This window comes from Peromyscus maniculatus, chromosome 20 (assembly GCF_049852395.1).
Source record: "Peromyscus maniculatus bairdii isolate BWxNUB_F1_BW_parent chromosome 20, HU_Pman_BW_mat_3.1, whole genome shotgun sequence".
Lineage (NCBI taxonomy): Eukaryota > Metazoa > Chordata > Mammalia > Rodentia > Cricetidae > Peromyscus > Peromyscus maniculatus.
In genome coordinates, this window is record NC_134871.1 from 42,260,134 (window position 1) to 42,281,249 (window position 21,116).

Consider the following 21,116-nt stretch of genomic DNA (forward strand, 5'->3'; position numbering starts at 1 on the left):
GGGGAAGCAAGTAGGGCCCCTGGAGCCTCAAGTGTCGAGGAGGCAACCTGGTATCTCTGGCTATCTCAGAGACAGATGCAGCCTATCTTGCCAGCCATGGGACCCATGAGCCAGATGCCTCACGTGACAGGGTGTGGCTGGGTGGGTTTCATCTTAATGCTATCTCCATCTCCCACTAGCCCACAGCCTGCAAGCAACATGATGTGAGGTAAGCAAGACATGCCTTTATTGGAGAACATGACAACATGGATACACAGATCTTAAGCCCAGAACACACGGGCAGGGAGCATCCTGAAACCCGCTCACTCTGGTCCCCCACACTGTCCCCTCCCTTGCTTGGGTTGTCAGTGGCATTCTAGGGGTGAGCCAGACCTAAGGAGGCTGAAGGGGTGGCTCAGCATTTCTTCTTACAGCCACAGGGAGAAGGCAGACCAGGAAGGACCTTCCACAGTGCTGGCCACAGAACAGGGCCACCCAGGCTGGCACTGGGTGTGAGGTCACTCAGCATAATAGGCCAGAAACCGAGCAGACGGCACACAGGGTGACTTCTGGGAGGGAGGAGAGCTGGGTCTGGTGCCTGAGGGGCTCAGGCCTGTGCTTCCAGGGCCCGCACATGCACGCTGGGTAGACAGAACCAGGATGGTGGCAGCTCCTTGCTCTTGCAGTCCTCATGGAAGCGGATGTGGAGGAAGAAGTCGCCTGTGTAGAGGAAGAGGAGGGCCCCGAGGCAGGCAGACTGGCCTGCGGGCTGCACCTGAAGTGGGAAAGGAAGAGGCGTCATACTGGATCTGTAGCTCCAACCCCAAAGCTGCTGGGAGAGCCTCGAACCTGCCTTACTTCGGGGTGATGTGAGAGGGGTGGGACGCACTGGCTCTGCCCCCATCCGAAGTTTTTGGGCTGTGCTTCCTGGGATGAGAGGCTGCATGTATCTGAGAAGCCACTTCTATCTTTGAAAAGAGCTATTGCTGGGCAGTGATGGTGCACGCCTTTAATCCCAACACTCGGGAAGCAGAGGCAAGCGGATCTCTGTGAGTTCGAGGCCAGCCTGGTCTACAGAGTGAGATCCAGGACAGGCTCCAAAGCTACACAGAAAAACCCTGTCTCAAAAAACAAAACAAAACAGAGAGAAAGGAGCTACCACTCTTTCTCTCCCTGAACTGTTTGGGTTTAGTGTGAGAGGGAGTACAGGAAGTAGTATGTGTGGTGATTGAGGACAAGCATCAGAACCAAGTTCTAGGGCCCACTGATTCCTCTGGGGCTGGGTGACCACTGCAGGGAGGAGCTGTGGGTACATACAGGGAGGAGCACCACCGTTGACCTCATCCCTGGTTGCAGGGCTCTATAGGCTGCCACAGTGGGTTGCCCATGGAGACTGCGCCCCAGCTCACACTCACCGTGTCAAGGTAGAAGGTGCTGGAACCCACAAAGGAGATGACATCCTGCAGATCATAGTTGTGCACACCATTCTGGTGGTCTTGGAAGGGGACCACGGTGAGGGCGAAGGGCCCCACGCTATGAGGACTCCGGTTGGTCAGCCGCACCTCCAAGTGCACGGGGTCACCAACCTGGCAGGCAGCGGCCGCCTCACAGTCACATGGCTGCCCATCCACCAGCACATCTGCAAGAGAAGGAAGACTATCAGAGGTAGCCGGTCTGTCGTCCGACTTCTTGCTCTGTGTCAGAGCACTGAAGACACATGGGAGTGACTGGACCCTATTTTCCTGAGATAGTCTGGTAGAGACAGGTGTGGCAGGAGCAGAGCTGTCGCCCAGAGAGGCTGTCCACTCGGGAGGAGCCCAGATCTGTAGTGTTCCTCTTGGACATTCCAGCCACAGCTTCCTCTGCTGCGAGGGCAGAACCATGGACTTGGCCCTGCCACACACACTTTTTGATACCCACAGTGCCCGAGATCAGGGTCAGGTCTCATCAGACAGAGGGTCTTGGGAGAATGACTTGTACAGAGTCCCCAAAGGAAGGGGGTTTAGGGATGATGACACACTGAGGCTGCCACATGCTCTCAAACTTGCCCAGGTACAGACAGACCCATTCCCTGCCTACCCTGCTATTGCCACTCCTGGACTCATGCCCATTCTCCATCTCAGGTGAGCTGCAGCTATAGAAACCCCTCAGTAGCCCTCATTCATCCCAACACTGATGGCCGGGCATAGCGATGAGGAATATGGATGTAAACGAACCCTACTGGAGGGTAAGTTTATAATGTAGCAAGGAAAAAGGTGAGGTCAGCCGAGAGTGGGACCATATTGAGACTCCACCGGATGGAGTGCTTAAGAGGGCTCATCATAGGCATGGGGAAGGGACATTTCTTCTCATCTACATTCTCCAGGGTATCAATTGTCTCTAAGAGTCTGGTTTAGCTGCATCTTTCATTTTTGAATGTACAAGACCATCTGGCCTGAGTCTGACCAGGATAGGTGCTGTGGTGGTCCTGAGTCCCAGGCCACTAGTCTGTAATCCACATAAGCATGTCTAGTGGTACTCTGACACACCGCGGGTAGTGTAAGGATGGGCTGCGGCTCCTACTAGCTGCCCCTGTGAGGACGGTCACTATCTTGGTGAACCCCAGTTCTCTCTCTTGTGCAGTGGAGCAGATGCCAACACTAATGGCTATGATGAGAACATACAAAGTCATGCTGCGTGACGCTGTGGGCAATAGCATGAGAGCTGTGTATGCAGGCTCCAGAAATGCCCCTCTGGAAGGACTCGGTGGTGGGGTGGACCCATCCCGGCTTCCATCATAGCACATGCTAAGTCTGTAGGGCAGCTCAGTGACTTCTGCCCCCAGCCTGAGTTTCTCTGGCATGGGGCCTCATGCAGAAAGGCACTTGACAATCCTCTACCTCTTCTCTCTACTCCACACGGACCAGGTCGTCATGACTATTTCCTGAGCAGTAAGCCCAACCAGGTGCAGTTGGAGCTGCTTGAACTAAATGGGGAGAGCAGGTTGTGGCAGTGGCTGGTTCCATAAAGGGAGAAATGGTTATAAACAAACCAGTGAAGGGTGGCTGGCTCATTACAGCTCTTAGGTTTTTCTTTTTTCTCTGCAGAGGACTGTGTGGGCTGTAAGGGCTGCCAGGACAAGGCTGTGGCCCATCTTCCAGCCTTTCCTGCCTGTCTGTTAACCTTTTCCAGCCCTGACTCTGCACAGCCCAAGGCAGGCCAGCTGGGATGCTGGCCTCACCTCTACCCTATCATGTCAGGAGAAACCTTGGACACTCCCAGCCTTCTTCCTGTCCTGAAAGCTGGCACGAGTGCTCCTGCTTCCTGGGGAGAAGAATGAGGGAGGGGTTCTCCCAGGTTGTAACTAGCAGCTTCATTCCAGCATCCTAGCACATCCACACACAGAAGACAGGAGGCTCCCCAGAAGGACTGCCTACTCTAGCCTGGCTTGGGTAACTGACCATCCCATCCACTCAGGGCTATTCTGCATCCTGGGGAGCACTCGGGACCAGGCACCGGACAGTTCACACCAGCTGCCAAGTGTGTGACAGGCACCTGCAACCATCCTCCTGCCTCCACCATAGTCCTCAGAGTTCTTATACCATGGTATCCAGGAACAAGGAATTCTGTACCTTCTTGGATACTGATTGGGGAAAAAGCGACCTTCCACGATAGGCCTGCAGGAGAGAAGAGGTCCTGCTCCCTGGCACCCATGCTAGGAAATGTGACGAAAATGAATGCAGTGGCCGTGCTGGTGACAGCGTAAGACCTGCAGCTCTGTCGGCACTAATCCCCAACTCAGCCACAGTGGCATCTATCTGTCTTTCCTGGCTAGGGAAGCCTGGCAGAGCCAAGAAGCAAAGGTGCCCAATCCCCACTGAACCCAGGCTGTGGGGAGAAGTGAGGACCCAAGAGAAGCCAGCTGTGTGTCATAAATGTACAAGCTGGTCTTGCCAGAAAACAGCTGGAACCCCACAGTGCAGAACTTGACAGACACCAGGATGTGCCTGGCTCTGCTGTGAGGGAGGTAAGGTGGCTTAGGATTCCCCCCCCCCCCAGGGCTCACTGTACCTGGAGCCTCCCCAATACCTCCTTCATCCAGTCCACACTTTCAGGCCAGGCTCCAGGGGAATTGAGCAGATGATCTAGGAGGCCACATGATCCAAGCCTGTGACTGGAGCAAGCAGGGGCCCAGTAAGCCAGACTAGACCCCTTGGTGAGGGAAGGTGGGGACACCTCTGGGACTGCAGCAGGGAGAGCTGGGCACAGAACCCTGTGTAGTTCCTTCTCTAGGCTAGCCAGAAGCTTCCTGGGGCCCCGAACCACAGTGTGCGGGGTGGTCTTTTGATCTCTAGGGCTGGGCCCATGCTCTGAGTCACTGTTCACTTCCCTCTCTGAATGATGTTGCCCTGCTAGTGATGACCAGCTGGTAAAGGACTCTTGTTTGACAGTACCCCTCCTGTCTGGAGGTGGCAGACGGGCTAGTTAGTAGTGGTGGCTCCTGGTCCCCATCAGTTCATTCTAAACGTGAGTTACCCCTAACAGCTGGCAGCTTTGTGAGTCTCTGTCTCCTCATCCCAAGACGGGGTCATCCCAGAACCACTCCAAGTGGGGCTTTCTGTTGGTGGCCAACAGAGGCTGGCCCTTGACCTTGATCCCTTCAGCCCCCTGTGGCCCAGAGCCAGTGTTCTCTACTCCTCACACTGCCCTTGCTATCCCCCCAGCATGCCACACCTGTCCCAACTGATCTCTCTCCTGGTGGTCACCTGACCAATAAGTCCCTGGATAGTGAGTGGGGCTGAGTGCTCAGCTCAAACCCTGGCCCCATTATTTCTGGACACACCCTACCACCTGTGACCTCTTAACTCCCCAACCCCACCAGTAACATGACCGGGCTGGAAGCACAACCAAGAGATGCCTTTCAAGTAGAGGGCGTGTTCCCACTGTGGTCCTGCCCAGAGAGTAAGTCCCTGGTGGGGGCGGGGGTGAATAATCGATCCAAGAGAATCGGGAGTGTAATCGTCCTGGGATTGATGTGCCTCTTTCCTGAAAGCATTAGCCGGACCATGGACCACTGTCCCCTCCCGCCCATCTCTGACAGCAGCTGGAGTGACAGACTTCAATCCCTCTGACGCAGAGTCCCACCTACAGTGGCTGCTGCCACACAGATGCTGGGACAGGGTGCTGGCTCTGCAGAAACCAGGTCTATAGACAGAAGACAATAGGAGGACCAGGGTCTAGAGGGGTCCACCCTGCAGGCCCCAGGAGACTGTAAGGTAGCTGGTCATAGGCGGCCCCGTGGCCTGAAAGAACAGGAGACAGGTATAAGGCACTCCGGCGTAAGATTCACAGGCTGCCTGGTGCTCTGTGTCTTATGTGCCCCCAAGTCCCCATGTCTCAGGATAGAAAGTCGCATGGACCAGGCAAGTCAAAGACTACTTGAGAGAGGAGTAAGAGGCAAGGTGGGAATAAGAGTCACAGGGCAGGCCAGCTGGGCCCAGTCCTGAGGGCCCTAGATCCTCATGGTATTCCAAGTTTATCGCTGTCTTTCCCATCTGGTCTGTATGGAGTAAAGGTGCTGGGCACCTGGGGAAATAGCAGAAGAAGTGGGTCACTTAGGAGAGACATGACAAAAATGGCTGCATCTATCCAGAATGTCCCTCGCAGTGGCTCTGAACCACAATCTCCAGAGGCTGGGTTACCCATGCCCCAGATAGTGAAGTGTCTTCCTGTGTAGGGTGGTGTCCAGTGACAGGTTCCAACAGGTGCATGTCTGTTAGCCTGGGTCCAACACACCAACCTCCTGAATCACTCAGTGGGCAGTGAGGAGGACAGGGAAGGGCAGGGTGGAAGTATGTAGGGGCTCCTGAAGGCAGAGACATACTTGTCCCCCCCGACCAAGGGGCTCAAACACCTGCCGACCCAGGACTGTATGGTGGTTGAGAATGACCTGTGGTTTCCTGCCCAACTAGCCACCCCCCCCCAAGTTCATCCACCTTTAGCATGGAGCTCCCACAGCCAAGACTGGATTACTTTTCATCCATGGCTACAGATCTAGGGAGCGCATCAGCCCTGCCTCACACACACCTCCCCTCTTTTGCCTCCGGTGTCCTGGAAAACGGCGGACTGCTAAATATAGTTCAGAAACAAAATTCACCTTTGGGATAAAGAGCATGTCTTCAGGAACAAGGCAGGGAAAAACAGGGATAGCTGGGGGGTTGGTGCTCCAGCCTACTTCAGATGAGGGGATGGACCTGAACCTGGACAGCCAGGGTTGGTCTGGGAGGGACTCGGCTTTGGGAGGGGTCAAGGATCAGCATCAGGCCATAGATGAGGTATAAGACAGGAAAGGATAAACAAGCCTGCGAGGTGACATTAGCGCTCACTGAGGTGTCCCACCCCTCAATACCACCCAGTAGCTGCCCTCTGAGGGAAATAGATTTAGCATAAAATCTCCTCCTTTCTAATCATTCAGGACAAACGGCCCCATCTTCTCCAAAGCCAATGGAGCTGATGGCTGAGTGCCTAGTCAACCAAATACACTGATTTTCTTCTTTACTGGTCAGACTCAGGTAGCTGATGCTTTCACTTTGCTAAGAAGCTCACTCAGTACCAGAAACATTGGTGTCCAGGAACTGTAATTTGGTTCCCATAAACTCCACCCCCACCCACAGTCCTCACATACATACACAGACTTGCCCCCTGCACATTCCTGGGCATGCACTCCTCCATGCCTGCTCACTTGCAAATTCTACTGGCCTGGGTGTTTTAGGCAGAGTGAGGGTCTGACTCAGAGGCTGTGGTACTGGTCCTTGGGAAAGCGATGCCATACACCACCATTCCTACATCTACGCTCTGGGGCTCCTTGCTGCTGGGGAGGTGGCCTCTGTCAGAGTGCTGAAGTTGGAGGTGGAGGGGTGGTAAGGAGGACAGGAGAATCCAGGGAGTTGGCTCCCAATTCCTGAGGCACAAGCTTGCAGTGATCTGAGACCAGACAGTGGCTTTTTGTCCCTGAGTCCCTGCCAGGACCTGTGCTCGGTGGAGCTGGTACCACACACTCCATCCACCAAATGGCATGTATTTTTAACAATTATTGAGGTAGCTAATTAGTTCATAAACCAGAATGCCACTCCTTGGCATGGAGGTTGCTCGAGACCCACATGTGTAATTACCCTCAAGTTGAGAACAGCTCCTGAGGAGCCTCTGCCTCTCCTGGGGAAATAATTTACTTTTACAACTTTTCATTAAAGATTAAAGAGAATTAAATTAAAATTAAGGCGAACTGGAGTTCAAGAAGAGGGCTGTGTGCGCACAGTCCTCTTTCAGAGGCTCTCCAGCCTCATCCTGGCCTATAAATTTCAGAGAGTGCAGGCTGAGCTCCGAAGCACCAGGGCTCCTCCATGCAAAGCCGCTGGCCACCCACAACCCTATGACCATACTGACTGGGGACTGTGGCCATTGGGTCCACTGACTCAAACAATACCACAAATACCCATCACCAAGGGTTACTGTGGGATAATGCTTTTGTACACTGGTTTAATAAAATGCTGATTGGCCAGTAGCCAGGCAGGAAGTATAGGCGGGATAAGAGACAAGGAGAATTCTGGGAAGAGGAAGGCTGAGTCAGGAGACACTGCCAGTCGCCTCTGCCATGAGAAGCAAGATGTAAAAGTACCAGTAAGCCATAAGCCACGTGGCAAAGTATAGGTTTATAGAAATGGGTTAATTTAAGATATAAGAACTAGTCAGTAGTAACCCTGAGCTAATGGCTGAAGAGTTTTAATTAATATAAGCCTCTGTGTGTTTACTTGGGTCTGAGGGGCTGTGGACCCGGTGGGACACAGGAAAACTTTCAGCTACAGTAGGTGCAGGATAGAACTCTGCTATGTAGGTGTTAGTCTGTGGCAGAGGCAGGGTCCAGGATGTCGCTCTACATCCCCAGAAGCCAAAGGCCCTTTCCCTGCTGTTCATTCCTTGAGGTAGGACCTAATGGATCCCAGGCTGGCCTTGAACTTACTATCTAGCAGTAGATGACCTTCAACTTCTAATCCTCATATTGTGATTATAGGCAAGTGCTACCATGCTTTGATGAGGTGGTAGGGGGATCAGATTAAGGACCTCACACATGCTAGAAAAGCATTCCACCAACCAAGCTTGCCTTCCTCACACTCTCCTCTGAAAATATGAAGGGTGGTATGTCCCACATACTCCCTTAGGGTATGGAGCCCAACTCGTACCCCTACTATGAGCCAGGGAACTCGGACTCCTCCCCATCTCACTCCACCCAGTTTATACCCAGCCTGGTCTGACCCTATACATCTTGCACCAGGACCTAACCTGCCAGTATACTAGAGTTTCCTCTGCATGCACCCTTCTAAATATAGTCTGGAACATAAACAATACCCTAGTATAATCTAGTGAGACCCACTCCTAACCTCTGGTCAGGACATACATCCTGCTCATTGTTTTAGCCTCCTGTGTCCACCTGACTTCATCCCACCCATTGTATGTATGTGTATATATATACAGTCTCCAACCTTCAGGCTGAACCTGTCTCATACATCCTGGGCTCTGTCATGCCCATATCAAACACATGCCTAGGTCCACTCACTAAAATACGAAAGATCAAGACAGTATCCCTCCACAAACACAGGCGGTAGGGTCATCCTGGGCAACAGCTAGGCTGCTCCTGGCTCCAGCAGATCAATATGCCATCTAAAATGAGTCCAGCCCAGCCCAGGAGAAAGGTCACAGTGGTTAATGCAGTCATCTGACCTGGCTTGTGTCTGAAACCTCTGGCCCCGTTCTGTCAGGCATAGTCTGGAAAGTTAAGGGCATCGCTCCACCACAACAGGCTCAGAGGCCAGCTCTGAAGAAAATGCCTCTAAGTCTCTAGAAGCTAGGGATACCCAGAGGCCAAGGCTTCAGACGCTGGGATTGAACTTAACCTGTAAGCAAATCTGACTTTTCAGAAGACTCACTTCTAACACTGCTCAGAGCCATGGGAAGCCAGATTGGGGAACTCAGCTTTGGGGTGTTGCTAGTTAGGGGGACCCATACAATTTCTTTTTACCTAACTACCTTCACTACAACAACAGAAGAAAAGTTTGGATAGTATCTTTCCTCCCTCTACAAACTCAAAGAACACTAGACTACAGATCACCAAGCTAACTACTATCCATCTATTCACTCATCCACCCATGAAATACAGCCCAGCTAGTCTTGAACTTGAAATCTTGTCTTAGCCTTCCACTGAGAGCTGGGGATGTATAACATCTGGCCATCATCCACTCATCTAGCCATCAAATATCCTTCCATCCATCTAGCCAGTATCCATCCACCATCTACCTACAAATCACTAATCCCTCAACCTACCATCTATCTACCTTCCATCATTCATTCACACATCCATTATTCCATCTTCTATCACCCATCTATAACTTAGTCATCATTCATCTATTTTCTATCCCACTCATTATTCCATCTATCCATCCACCTACCCATTATCCATCAATCATCATTTAACCATCCATCCTCAATCCATCCACTAGCCTTATTTGCATGTCCTCATTTTGCCACAGTTTATCTTTTTCTTTTCTCAGGATGGAAAGCTTCTAGAACCTGCAGAACTTTTATATTCTTAGTTATGAATCCACAAATATCACTACCACAAGCCTGCCTTATGCCTAAGTTTCTCCATGATTCCCAAGGGAGTTGGTGGTACTTTTACTTGCTTGCACATTAAGCCTGCCATCGATCATTGTTAAATATCTGTCCTTTAGTGAGTCAGGAATCTTCACCAGGACTGAGGGTTGCTGTGAAGATGTGATGGGGCTTGCATTCCCAGCATGTGGTTATCAAGACTGGGTCTCAAGGCCACTTCTTTTTGTCTTTCTACATTTGGAAGGGGACAAGTGATTAGACCTCAGAATTGGGAGTAACTACAGGGACCATGTTACACTGGACTTGTCATCTGCAGCCAGGTCAAACACCACAGAGAGAGATGGACATGCCTGTAGAGAAATGGGAATTATAATTAGCTGATATTGGTGTGAGACAGTTCATGGGGGTATGTATGTATATTTACACACATACACACACATGTGTACAGGGTTTATCTCACTGTTTTCATAGTCTGGTCCCTGGGGCTATTCTCAATGTTACACAGCTTCACTCCTACAACTGACCCTCCTATGTGCTGGACAGTGGATTCAAAACAAAACCAACCCTGCTTCATGTTCACTGGATTCTTGCAGCAAGGCTAACGTCCCAGGGGCAGCACCTGGGAACCTTTGCCCATTCTGGCCAACCTGGTTTGGCTCTTTTATCCATCATTCTCAGCCAGTCCAAGCTTTGCCTCCTTCCACCCACTCTTGGAACCCCACCAGGCTCATGGACAAGACAACACTGCCATTTCCACAATGCTCAGTTCCGAAGCCCTTGCCTCTAAGGCCTGGATTTGGACCACCAGTTCTTTCCAGGACCTTCATTCTGGGCCCTAGCTATCCACACAGAGGCTCTGTTCTCCACATGGAGCCCCAGTTCTTCACAGAGACCCCATTCAGCCACCTACCTGGCATTGACATAGAAGGAGTATACCTAACTAGACCACCTCTACCCACCCGCTGTTCCTCTCCCTATCAAGAGGACCCATATAATGGAGGCCAATATCCCAACTATACATATGCTACCAAATAAAAAGTCCCAGTACCCGGAATGGGTAACATCTTTTTGAGTTGTTGGCCAGTGGGGTACTAGAGAATCCCCCAAATTATAGGCTATTGCCAATGCTATTGGTTACCCTCTACAACTTGACATCAAGGTCCTGTTGCTGAAGACACCACATAGTTGAGTCATAGAACATGAAGAAATCTAGCTGGTACTTGCCTGGAAGCTTAACTCCTACTGGTCAGCATTCACAATGCTTAAAGGTACTATACACACTGCTGGAGGAGAAAAATAACAATCTCATCTGCGAGCCCGAATAACAATCTGCCCACAGGGTAAGTCCATCTATACAATGGTGGCATAAATATTATGGGAATAACCAACCAGTTTTTAAATTGGATTTAAGGCTTGGTGCTTGAGATGGAACCCATACCTGATACTGTCAATGAGGCCAAGACCTTGAGGCTAAATGGATCATGGGACATAGGAGAGAACCATTACTATTATTCTGCTAAAAAGAAGATGGCAATAAAAGAACTCCCGATGACTTGTTGCTCTACCCACAGATCAGTGCATTGCTCAACATTCATCCCAGAAGATTCTCTTTGCAGCAGGTGACAATAAACACAGAAAGCCATAACTGGTCAATGTAAAGAGCATAAGCAACTTTGGAATGCTCAGTCCTAAACGGGATGTCTATATCAAAGCCTTTCCCTTCAAGCTTAGATATCTTTGCGGAAGAGCGGGGCAGAGAGACTGGAAGAGCCGGTGGTGGCCGATGATTTAAAGGAAAGTGTTTTCCACACCCAACAGAGCAGAAGCACATGTGAACTCAGAGACTGTGACGCTACACAAGCCAGACAAAATCCCAGCCAAGATGCTTTTTATAAATAATAGCTGCTGGAAGAGGAAAACATCAGCTCTCCTCAGCGAGTGACACTGGATGTATCAACCACACTCCAGAACAGGCCCCATGCTCATAGGTGGTTGGCCAACACCAAATTGGACTCCTTTTTTTTTTTTTTTTTTTGAAGAGAGAGACCATGAAGTTGGGTAGGTAGAGAGGTGGGGGAGGATCTGGGAGGAGTTGATTGAGGGAAAAGGATATGAACAAAATACATTGTATGAAATTCTCAAAGGATAAATACAAATGTTATTTTATAAAAGATGACCCAGTGACAGAGGGGCTCCTCTATGCTTCTCCGTTCTCACTCCTGCTGCTCTGAGAGAGCTGGTGGTGGTCTCTGTGCCCTGTACCACCCTTGTCTTCCCTGCCACCTGAGGTCTGCCTTCTTCCTCACAGTGGAGCATGTCCTGGTTCTGCTTACAAACCTCCAGTGGCTTTCCAGTTTGTGTAGAGCGAAACCCAGGCCTTTGCAGGCTCCTGAGACGCCACTCTACCCTTGGCTCCTCTCACAACCCAAGGGCAGCATGTGTCTCAGTACACTGAGCTTATTCTGCCCTCAATGTCTTTTCATGTGCTGTCACTCCTCGAATACAGTGCCCAGACTGTCATACAGATTCACTGATCATTTGCTCCTCGCTCAGACTCCCACTACAGACAAGTCTGGCTGGGCACCCTACCCTCGGTGACATGATGTTTCTCATCTTTGTAGCACTAAGTGAACAGTTTTTTCAGACAACCCAAGTCTCTGGGTTCTACCTGCTTCTCCAGCTGACACTAGTTAAAGGCCTACACCAATTCTCTCTTGAAGCTCCAAGAAGGCATTCACCTTGCCAACACCTTGTTCTTGAACTTCCGGCCTACAGACTGGGAGAGCAGACGCTTCTGTGTGTAAGCCAACAAACTGATGACACTTGCCATGGCAGCCTCAGGACACAAACACATTCATCCCCTGAAAATGTGACCAAGGCCCCCTCGGCCACACAGGGGGTGGCTGATGGGCTGCAGCAGGCTGATCGGTGGAGGGAAGAAGACCCCACTTTGGGGGCTGCCTGAAGGGTACCTCAGAGGTGCTTCTAAGGCAGCACAGGAGCCCGCCCGCCCGAGAGAGCTTTGCTTTGAGAACCAAGAGCAGCTTGCCATCTGCATGTTATAGCTGTTATGCAAATGAGGGTTCTGGAAAACAGTCTGTTCTTGTCAATAATTGAATCATCTCCAGAGTCACCTTCTGCCCTGGCAAAGCACAAGTGCTCAGGAAAGGGATGGCTGAGACCCTGCCGAGGGACCTCTGGCCTCTCTTGTTACCCCTACAGCTCCAGGCTCCCAGAGATGGGGGTATCGCAGCCATGTGCAGCACCCACACATGCAGAAGGTGTGAGGCGGGGAGGGCATTGTTAGAGGTAGGCGGGGCTAATACCTCCCACATTCCTGAAAGAAGAGTATGCATCTCAGGCAGGGGAATGGCTGAAGGCTCTCCATTCTGCCACTCAGTAGGGGAGAGAATGATCTTCCCTGGGTCTTGAATGTGGCCCTGATGTGGTGTACTAGATACAGCACAGGCTTCTAAACATCCCCTTTCTTCATTCCTAATAAACCATAAGCTAAGCTATCCAGAGGAGAGAAGTCGGGGGGAAACGGATGCAAGCCACAGGGCAGGGCTGAGACTCCAATGAAGCTCTGAGTGATAAGACTAAGCTTATCACAGCTTAGTCTTTGGGAAGAATGGAAAAGATACTGGACTTATGCAAAGAAGTAAAACACCTTTATGGAGTCACAGAGACCTGGGTTTCTCTTCTGTGAGAGAGCACTTGGGGTTTCTCCATCCATTTTTTAAAAATTTAATTCATTTATGTATTTTTTTTAGGTATGAGTATTCTGTCTGCATGCATGCCAGAGAGAGCTTCAGATCCCATTACAGATGGTTGTGAGCCACCAGGTGGTTGCTGGGAATTGAACTCAGGACCTTTGGAAGAGCAGTCAGTGCTCTTAACCTCTGAGCCATCTCTCAGTATGAAGAAGAAAATGAAGTCGTTGGCTCTCATGAGTTTACTTCTGATGGAAGACATCAGCAAATAAGTGAACAGACACATGAATGTACATATGCTCGTGTGTGTGTGTGTGTGTGTGTGTGTGTGTGTGTGTGTGTGTGTGTGTATGCCCACATGGTAGACGGCAACCAGTCCAGTGAAGGTTAGAAGTGAGGGGCTGTTCTTAGATGGCATTAGGAAAGGTCTTGGTCAGGAGGGGGCTATGGAGTAAACCTAGGACAGAGCAGGAAGCAGGGACCCTGCATCAGTTACAGAGCAGCAGTAACTCAGATTGGTCATTTTTATCATCTGGGTGAGCTGGAAATCCTGAGCTTGAGTGGAAGGAGACACAGACTCGCTCCACTTGCTGACAGCGATGAGGAGACCAGGGGCATGGATTAAGGGCATAGGGGAGGGAAGAGTGGCTTGGGAAGGAACGAAGGGTCTTCTGGCTATCTAGGCATCCCTAAACCCAGACACATACACAAGTAGAAGAAACTGATGAGTCATTCATAGACACGCAATGGCTAACAGAGTCACCCAACAATGTGACAGAGTGTTTGGCTCGCTTTCCTCAGAAGGCTTTGGGTAACCCATCCAATTCCCATGGCTCAAGACACCAGTAGCATAGATGGAGGAAATGAAAGAAAAAAAATCCCAGATCTCCAGGTTCTGTTCCAGACTGGTCCCCACATAAAGGAGAACTGAGATGATGCAGGTCTGTGTAAGGGGGACCAGTGGAGAACTCGGGCAGGGGTAGCACAGGCTGAGGTGGGGCAGAAGATTCCAGATAGAGGAGAGATAAGCCATAGTGCAGTGGTAGAAAAGAGGGTTGGAACAATGCAAAGTGGCCTTTCTGGCTGGGTTCAGGTTTCCAGTGGGGACTAGGGAAACGATAAACATGCCTGGTGGTCACTTCAACAAAGAAGAAACACAAGCAACCAGTAAGCATGGGGCAAAATGCCAAGCCTGTCCAGTAATCGAAGAACACACACAAGGAAAGGCCTCAGAGCCATCCTTTATGGCCCAGGAGACGGGCACAGAGCTTTAAGGGAAATAAAAGCTATGGCCAGCAAGAGTCAGGGGGACGCAAGTTTTCACACATGGCTGCTGGGAGACTAAGGGTTGGAAGATTCATGGAGGCTGGTCTCCAAATAAGGAGAGCCGCAAATGGCCTTTGACTTGGCAATTTCACTCCTGGAAGGTTAGTAATGTGGGCTGCCTCTCAATGTTATAACATGGAGAGTCTGGAAACTACCCCACAGTACAGAGCACTGCAGGGTGGGCTGAGTAAATCATGGAGCATTAGCGCAGCAGAATACTAGACAGCCATTACAGACCCTGACTTAGATATGCCCTCAGCATGCAGGGACATGATGACATATGGCGAGTTAGCATAGGTGACAGACAGTATTTGCCTTAAGATACCTGTCCAGTAGAGAGCCTATAGCCACATACCTACTCCTTAACAGCCACTGCCTTGGACAATGGGGATTGCTAAAGATTCTACTTCTTCATTTTACGACAATTTTTTTCCCTGCACTAAGCAGAGGTTAATTTGACAGCAGGGGTTAGCTCCCTCTAATCTGTGTTATTTACAGTAAATATTCACTAATATCTACAGGTGGATGGGACTATGTCTTCCAGATTCATCTGCTGAAACTTTAACCCTGAGTATCTGAGAAGAGGCAGTGCCTAGTGTCGGGCTTTCAAATGTGTCTTTACAAGCTTGGGAACCAAGTTCTAATTCCCAGAATTCACATAAAGCCTGATGCTGTGGTACGTACATTTGTAACCGTAGCCCTCCAAACTGAGTAGATAGATTACATTCTATAATATACTTGCATGTATTAATTTCAAAAATAAAAATTAAGTTAAAGTTACAATTAAATGATGTGATAAAATACCCAAAAAGCCCAAAGTTAAAGAAAAAGATACTGTCATACCTCTGGGGGAGGGGGTAAAAACAAATATTTAAAGTATCTTATATATATTTAAGGAGAGGACTAGATACTTTCATAATGTTATTTTGTTAGTGAAAGTATTAATTTAAAAAAAATATGCAAAATACATCAATCCAGCATATCCTGGAAGAGTATCTCTAGGTAGCAGGCAGAGCAGTGGGCACAGGGACTCCAGTGGGAACCCTGACAGCTCCACAGTCCCCTGGACATCAAGCGGGCCATTCGCAGCAAGTTCCTCAGGCTACGTGACTCCTGCAGACGTCCAGACCCAGGCCCCATGCCTTTCGGCCACGGCCTGCAGCCCTATTGCTGAGTCTCGGCAGCATCCTATAGGCTGGGAGCTTCTCCTCCCGGCAGAGATTGGGACATCTGCCCAGGGTGGGTGAGCAGGAAGATGACTCAGCTCACGGTGACAGCCCTTTAGAGGAAACTTAATTATTCTGTAGCCTGGCCCAGAGGGAGGGAAGGGTGCGTGGCTAATAGCGATCGATTCGTCCTGCCAATCTCCTAGGCTATTTATAGCCTGCGTATAAAGTCACTTGGGATCCGAATGGAAAGGTAACGTTTATCAAGCCAAATAGTGCATGTGAGTGTGTGTGTGTGTGTGTGTGTGTGTGTGTGTGTGTGTGTGTGAGTACTAGTGAGTGCCACCTGTGTGCCCTCGTGCCAGGCGAGCACACCAAAGACCGGCTGGCACATGGGCATGAGAAGCCATGACAGAAAAGAACAGAGCACTGGGGGCTGGTGGTGTGGGAGAGGCTGTGCCACTCCTTCACGGGCCTAGCACTGCCCACTTCACAGAACAGGAAACGGAAGCCCAGAGCTCAGTGACCAGCTGTAGGTGCCCACCCAGCTGGCCACTGGGGTATGCCTACCATTCCTTGCCTCAGAAGAAGAGAAGGGTGTTGTTGTTTTTTCCAGAGCAACCTCTACACCCTTCAGGATCTAAGGGGGCAGACCAGTCCCTGCCTAGGACAAGACACAGCACTAGGATGTGCGAGCATGGGGACATCAGTGTAGCGTCGGCTCTCAGGAACTCAGAGGGAGGTCTGGTATGAGGAAAGACAAGACAGCCTGGGCCAGGTTGTTACTGAGCTGACACCCCAGATCCTGTCACTCCCCCTTCTTGATGGCTGCCTCCTGAGCCCCACACTCAGGATGCTGTCCACACCCTGTCATAGGCCCTCAGGTCTCTGCCCATAGGGCTCTCCCATGACCATCCCTACCACCCTGCTTAGTATCTCTTGCCTGTGTCCCCGATAACATCCAGAGTCTCCAGAGCCAAAGAGGAGCCTTGGTGTATCTCTGCATGTTTCTGCCAAGCAGCCTCATGGCTCAGAGGCTCAAATCACTACACCATGTCTTGGCCCAAAGCCAGATCTCCCCAACATTGCCCCTCTTCCTAAAAGCAGGTGATTTATCAGACTGTATGCAATGAGGATCAGAGACCTACATGAGCAGATAGCCCAGAGTAGTGAGGGAGGTGATGGAGCAGGCCCTCCTTTCCTGGTGGGTAGACCTCAGAGGTCACCATGACATCCAGGTCCCTAGACAGAGCTATGTGATGACAGCAGCTGTCTCTCCCCATCGTGGCTGCTCCCACCTCTGAGATGTCTTATTTCTACTCTATTCAATACTTCATCCCTGATAGAATTCACAGCTTAGGAAAGGAGCAGTCTCCCATGGGTGAGCACAGATAACACTGGGGAGCTGACTCAGCTCCTGGCCCTCGCCCAGAACACCGCAGAGAACACCCAGACGGCGATGTCTGAAAGTCACAGAACAGCAAATGGGGTTCCCTCACAGCAATGCTTGGTGACAAGGCAGGTGAAGGTTGCCAGGAGGGATCATGGGATGCTGCCTGAGAATGTCCACTGCCTATGTGGACCCAGGAGGCACATCCAGGTCACAGGATAGGGTATGTAGAATGGGGCCTGGTTCAGATACACAGACTTACAGAGAGAGAGAGAGAGAGAGAGAGAGAGAGAGAGAGAGAGAGAGAGAGAGAGAGAGGAGGGAAGGAGGGAGGGAGGGACAGAGGAACAGAGAGACAGAGGGAGGGAGAGACAGAGACAGAGAGACAGGTGGACACAAGGCCAAGCCGCAAGAGAGATGGATGGGTAGGAGGATCTCAGGCTCTTCCTGTCTTTATTGGAGGAAGTCTAAAAGTAACTGGGGTCTCTGCATGAGCTTTCCTTGGCTCGTGGCTCTCAGAACAGCAAATGAAACTAGAAATGTGGTAGTTGGAGCTCAAGAACTAGAAAGCCATTATTCATTCCCTTTGACTTTCCTATTCCTGTAAATGTTTCATCTTTTCATTAGCTGATAGGTTTGCTTTTCCCAGAATCTCTCAGAAGAGGGCTTCTGGCCCGGGCTGGACAGGGCTAGAAGTTAATAGCCATTCTTCCAGGTCACTATGAAGTCAAGGGACCAGGGCCACTTCATGAGGGAGGGATGCAGACTGGCTTCGGACATGGTGTAAATGTAGGCTTCCCAAGGGCCAGCCACAAGTGTGTCCCCAGTGCAGATGCAGGCTGGTCAGGGCTCAAGTCCTGCATGCTGGGTCATGCCTCCTTCCTTATATCTCTTCCTTCTTCGCCCATATCCCTGCAGCACTGGGTTCTTCAGAGGCCTGCCTGACCCCTCGGCCAGACAATTGTTCTCTCCCATGGTTTCCTGTCCCTCCTGTCCTGGCACTTAGGCTGTAATGGACCCTGCTTGTGTGATGCCCCCTCCATGTCCTCCATTTACATTCAGCTCTGCCCGTCTTGCTGACAGCACCTTGGTACATGTATGGGACCAGACAGGTGGCTCCCTTCTCATCTGGTCCTGGGTTCTAGTCAGCCAGCCCTGAAACTTCATCCCAAGGATGAGAAGACAAAGATGAGTAGGCTCAGCAGGAGCCACGTAATCCTCTTCAGGGAAAGGGCTGCTGGGGGACGGGTGGTGTCTCTCTACTCCAAGTCTCTTTGGATCAGATAAACTCTTCTGATAAACCCAGGGACCTGAGGTCCAGGGGGACAGATCTGTCCTCAGTGACCCAAGGAGAAGGTGATCAGACCTGAAAAGGACAGAAGAGAAAGGAGAGAGGCCCCCATGCAGCACAGGTGTCTGAGGTAGGTTTCTACACAGCAGCTGATCTGAGAAACCACCACTTGGCTACCAAATCTCCAGCCAGCTGGGCACAGAGGCTCTGTAGCCTCCGTTTATAGCTGTGTCCTGCTCCTGGCCATCACAGGGCCTTCTGAGGGCTTAGAAGCTGCAGGTTCCATCACCTACTTGTGTGTGTGCATGCACTCACATACAGAAAAAATCTGTGCTTCCAGAGCTTGGCCTCAATGGGCTCTCCGGACAACCAAAGTAACTATAAATTTTATTAGGGAAACAACTAAACAAAGCTCCTCACAGGAATCCAATGACAAGAGAACTGTTTCTCCTCAGCTGCTGATTGATGGAGCTGGGTTGTGCCTTTAACCCATCGGCTCCTGTAAGACAGCTTTGCCTCTCTGTGATCTTCATGGAGCCCCGCCCCCACCTGGTCCCTGGCCCAGCCCAGAATGCAGCCTTTCCACTCTGGGATGATTTCTGACATCCATGACCTTCCTCAGCCTCCTGATCACCTTTCAAGCTTCATTTACAGCGGCCGTCCCTGGAGAGTGCTCTTTTCCTAAGGCATGGTCACATTCAACACAGTCTGCCCTTCCATAACTGCTCATTCAGCCTTTAACACAGTTACACATCTGACTGCCACCTATCCACTTCTACTGGAACACAAGTCCCTTAGAGGTGACATGAGCAGGGGCTGGCAGATGCCAGGTGCTTTATTTTTCTTAAGTTTACTCAAGACATCTGTTTGAATTCCTTAGTTCTGGATCCAAACAGGTCCCAGTGGGAACAGTGGGAACATCAACCTACTTTGTCATCCTACGGCCCTGTAGAAAGTTTCCTTGATGAGCGAAGGAATGAGTGAATGGTTTTTTTCCTCAACAAGGGGGATTTCCTAGATGGACACTCAGCCTGGCCATGATACTTCTCATATTATGCACTGTCGTATGATATTTTGTTTGTGTTCTGACAAATAAAGCTTGCCTGGAGATCAGCAGGTAGAGCTAGCCACTAGTTAACCATAGAGGCTAGGCAGTGGTGGCACACACCTCTAATCCCAGTACTTGAGAGGAAGAAGCAGGAAGATCAGGAGTTCAAAGCCACCCTGGGCTACATGAGATTGAACCAGTCTAAGAGCCAGGCAGTGGTGGTGCACACCTTTCAAACCAGCACTAGGGAGGTGGAGACAGGAATATAAGGCAGATGGAAACAGGACCCCACCCCTGCCACCCATTCAGTCTGAAGATTCGTGGAGGTAAGAAGTCTCTGGTGTAGTGGCTGCTTCTCTGATCTTCAGTTTTCACTCTCGATATCTGACTAGGTTGTTATTGTTAAGACTAATTAGGATCACGCTTCAATGCACATATTGTAAAACAAAACCAGAGCAGAGCAAACAGCATGCTTCTAGCCAAGATGGAGAAACAGGGCCATACTTGCTTTCCTCTGGAACCAACAAAACACAGGCCCAGAACAGATGAAATATACATGTGAAATATGGTTCCCATGACTCTGACCATTAGGCAGAAAAGAACAACGAGAGACAGGATATAAATAGATGAGGTGCGTTTCCCATTCCACAGGCGTAGAGAATAGTGAGGCCACACACAGGTTCAGGGGGGAACAGGAACAAATGAGACAGATTATGGGATGGGGAGTGGGAAGGAACCATAGAGATCTGTCTGAAAGTAGTCAAGGATGCAGGCAAGAGGATTACAGGGAAGAGGGCTGAGGGTGCATGGCCTGAGGTGCAGCATTTGTTCCTAGAACTCAGGCAGTGAAGCATCAGCTTGATGCACTGGATAGCATGCTTGGAGAGCTCTTATGTTCAGAGCCGAGCAAGTGGTCCTCAACTATGTGCTACCCTGATCTTGCTTTAAGAAAACATCTCAAAGCAGTATCTGAAAGGATTTAATTATTTCTAAGTAACCTTCTGTGTCTCGGGGGCATGAGGATGTCCTCACCCACAGCCAGCAAGTCTAGGATCTGGTGAGAGACTAGCAGGAAATGGTAACTACCTGAACAAATACATAAGACCCCTTACACCGGGTTGGTGGTGGCGCACACCTTTAATCCCAGCACTTGGGAGGCAGAGCCAGGCGGATCTCTGTGCATTTGAGGCCAGCCTGGACTACCAAGTGAGTTCCAGGAAAGGCGCAAAGCTACACAGAGAAACCCTGTCTCGAAAAACAAAAAAAAAAAAAAAGACCCCTTACAATTGAAATATTTAAGTTAATAACATGTGCATAAAAGGAGTTCTAGACAACAACAGTATTAGGGCCCACAGGGAAGGGTTAGAACTATCCTATGGTAAGATTTTTAGAGTGTATGTGTACTTACATGATGCTACTTCAACACAGACTGTGGTAAGTTATAGGCTGTATTCTAATTTACAAAGTGTTCGCTAGAAATAACCAAACAATCATCACTATTAAGTCAACAAAGGGGACTGTCTTTGTTCACAGGTGACATTTCTAATGGATAATTCGGGGT

The 21,116-nt window shown here is 50.2% G+C and overlaps 1 protein-coding gene across 4 annotated transcripts in view; it reads right to left on the minus strand.

The window, feature by feature from the left end:
• Nucleotides 1–204: 204 nt before the first annotated feature.
• Nucleotides 205–21,116, minus strand: part of Trappc9 (trafficking protein particle complex subunit 9) — a 489,946-nt gene continuing 469,034 nt past the window's right edge. For all 4 annotated transcript variants that reach the window (XM_076556025.1, XM_076556023.1, XM_076556024.1 and 1 more), the window contains 2 exons: nucleotides 1,395–1,618; nucleotides 205–754 (listed from right to left, as the gene is read on the minus strand). In XM_076556025.1, the coding sequence (XP_076412140.1) occupies nucleotides 587–754; nucleotides 1,395–1,618 (392 nt within the window). In that variant the 3' untranslated portion in view covers nucleotides 205–586. The remainder of the gene's footprint in view (nucleotides 755–1,394; nucleotides 1,619–21,116) is intronic.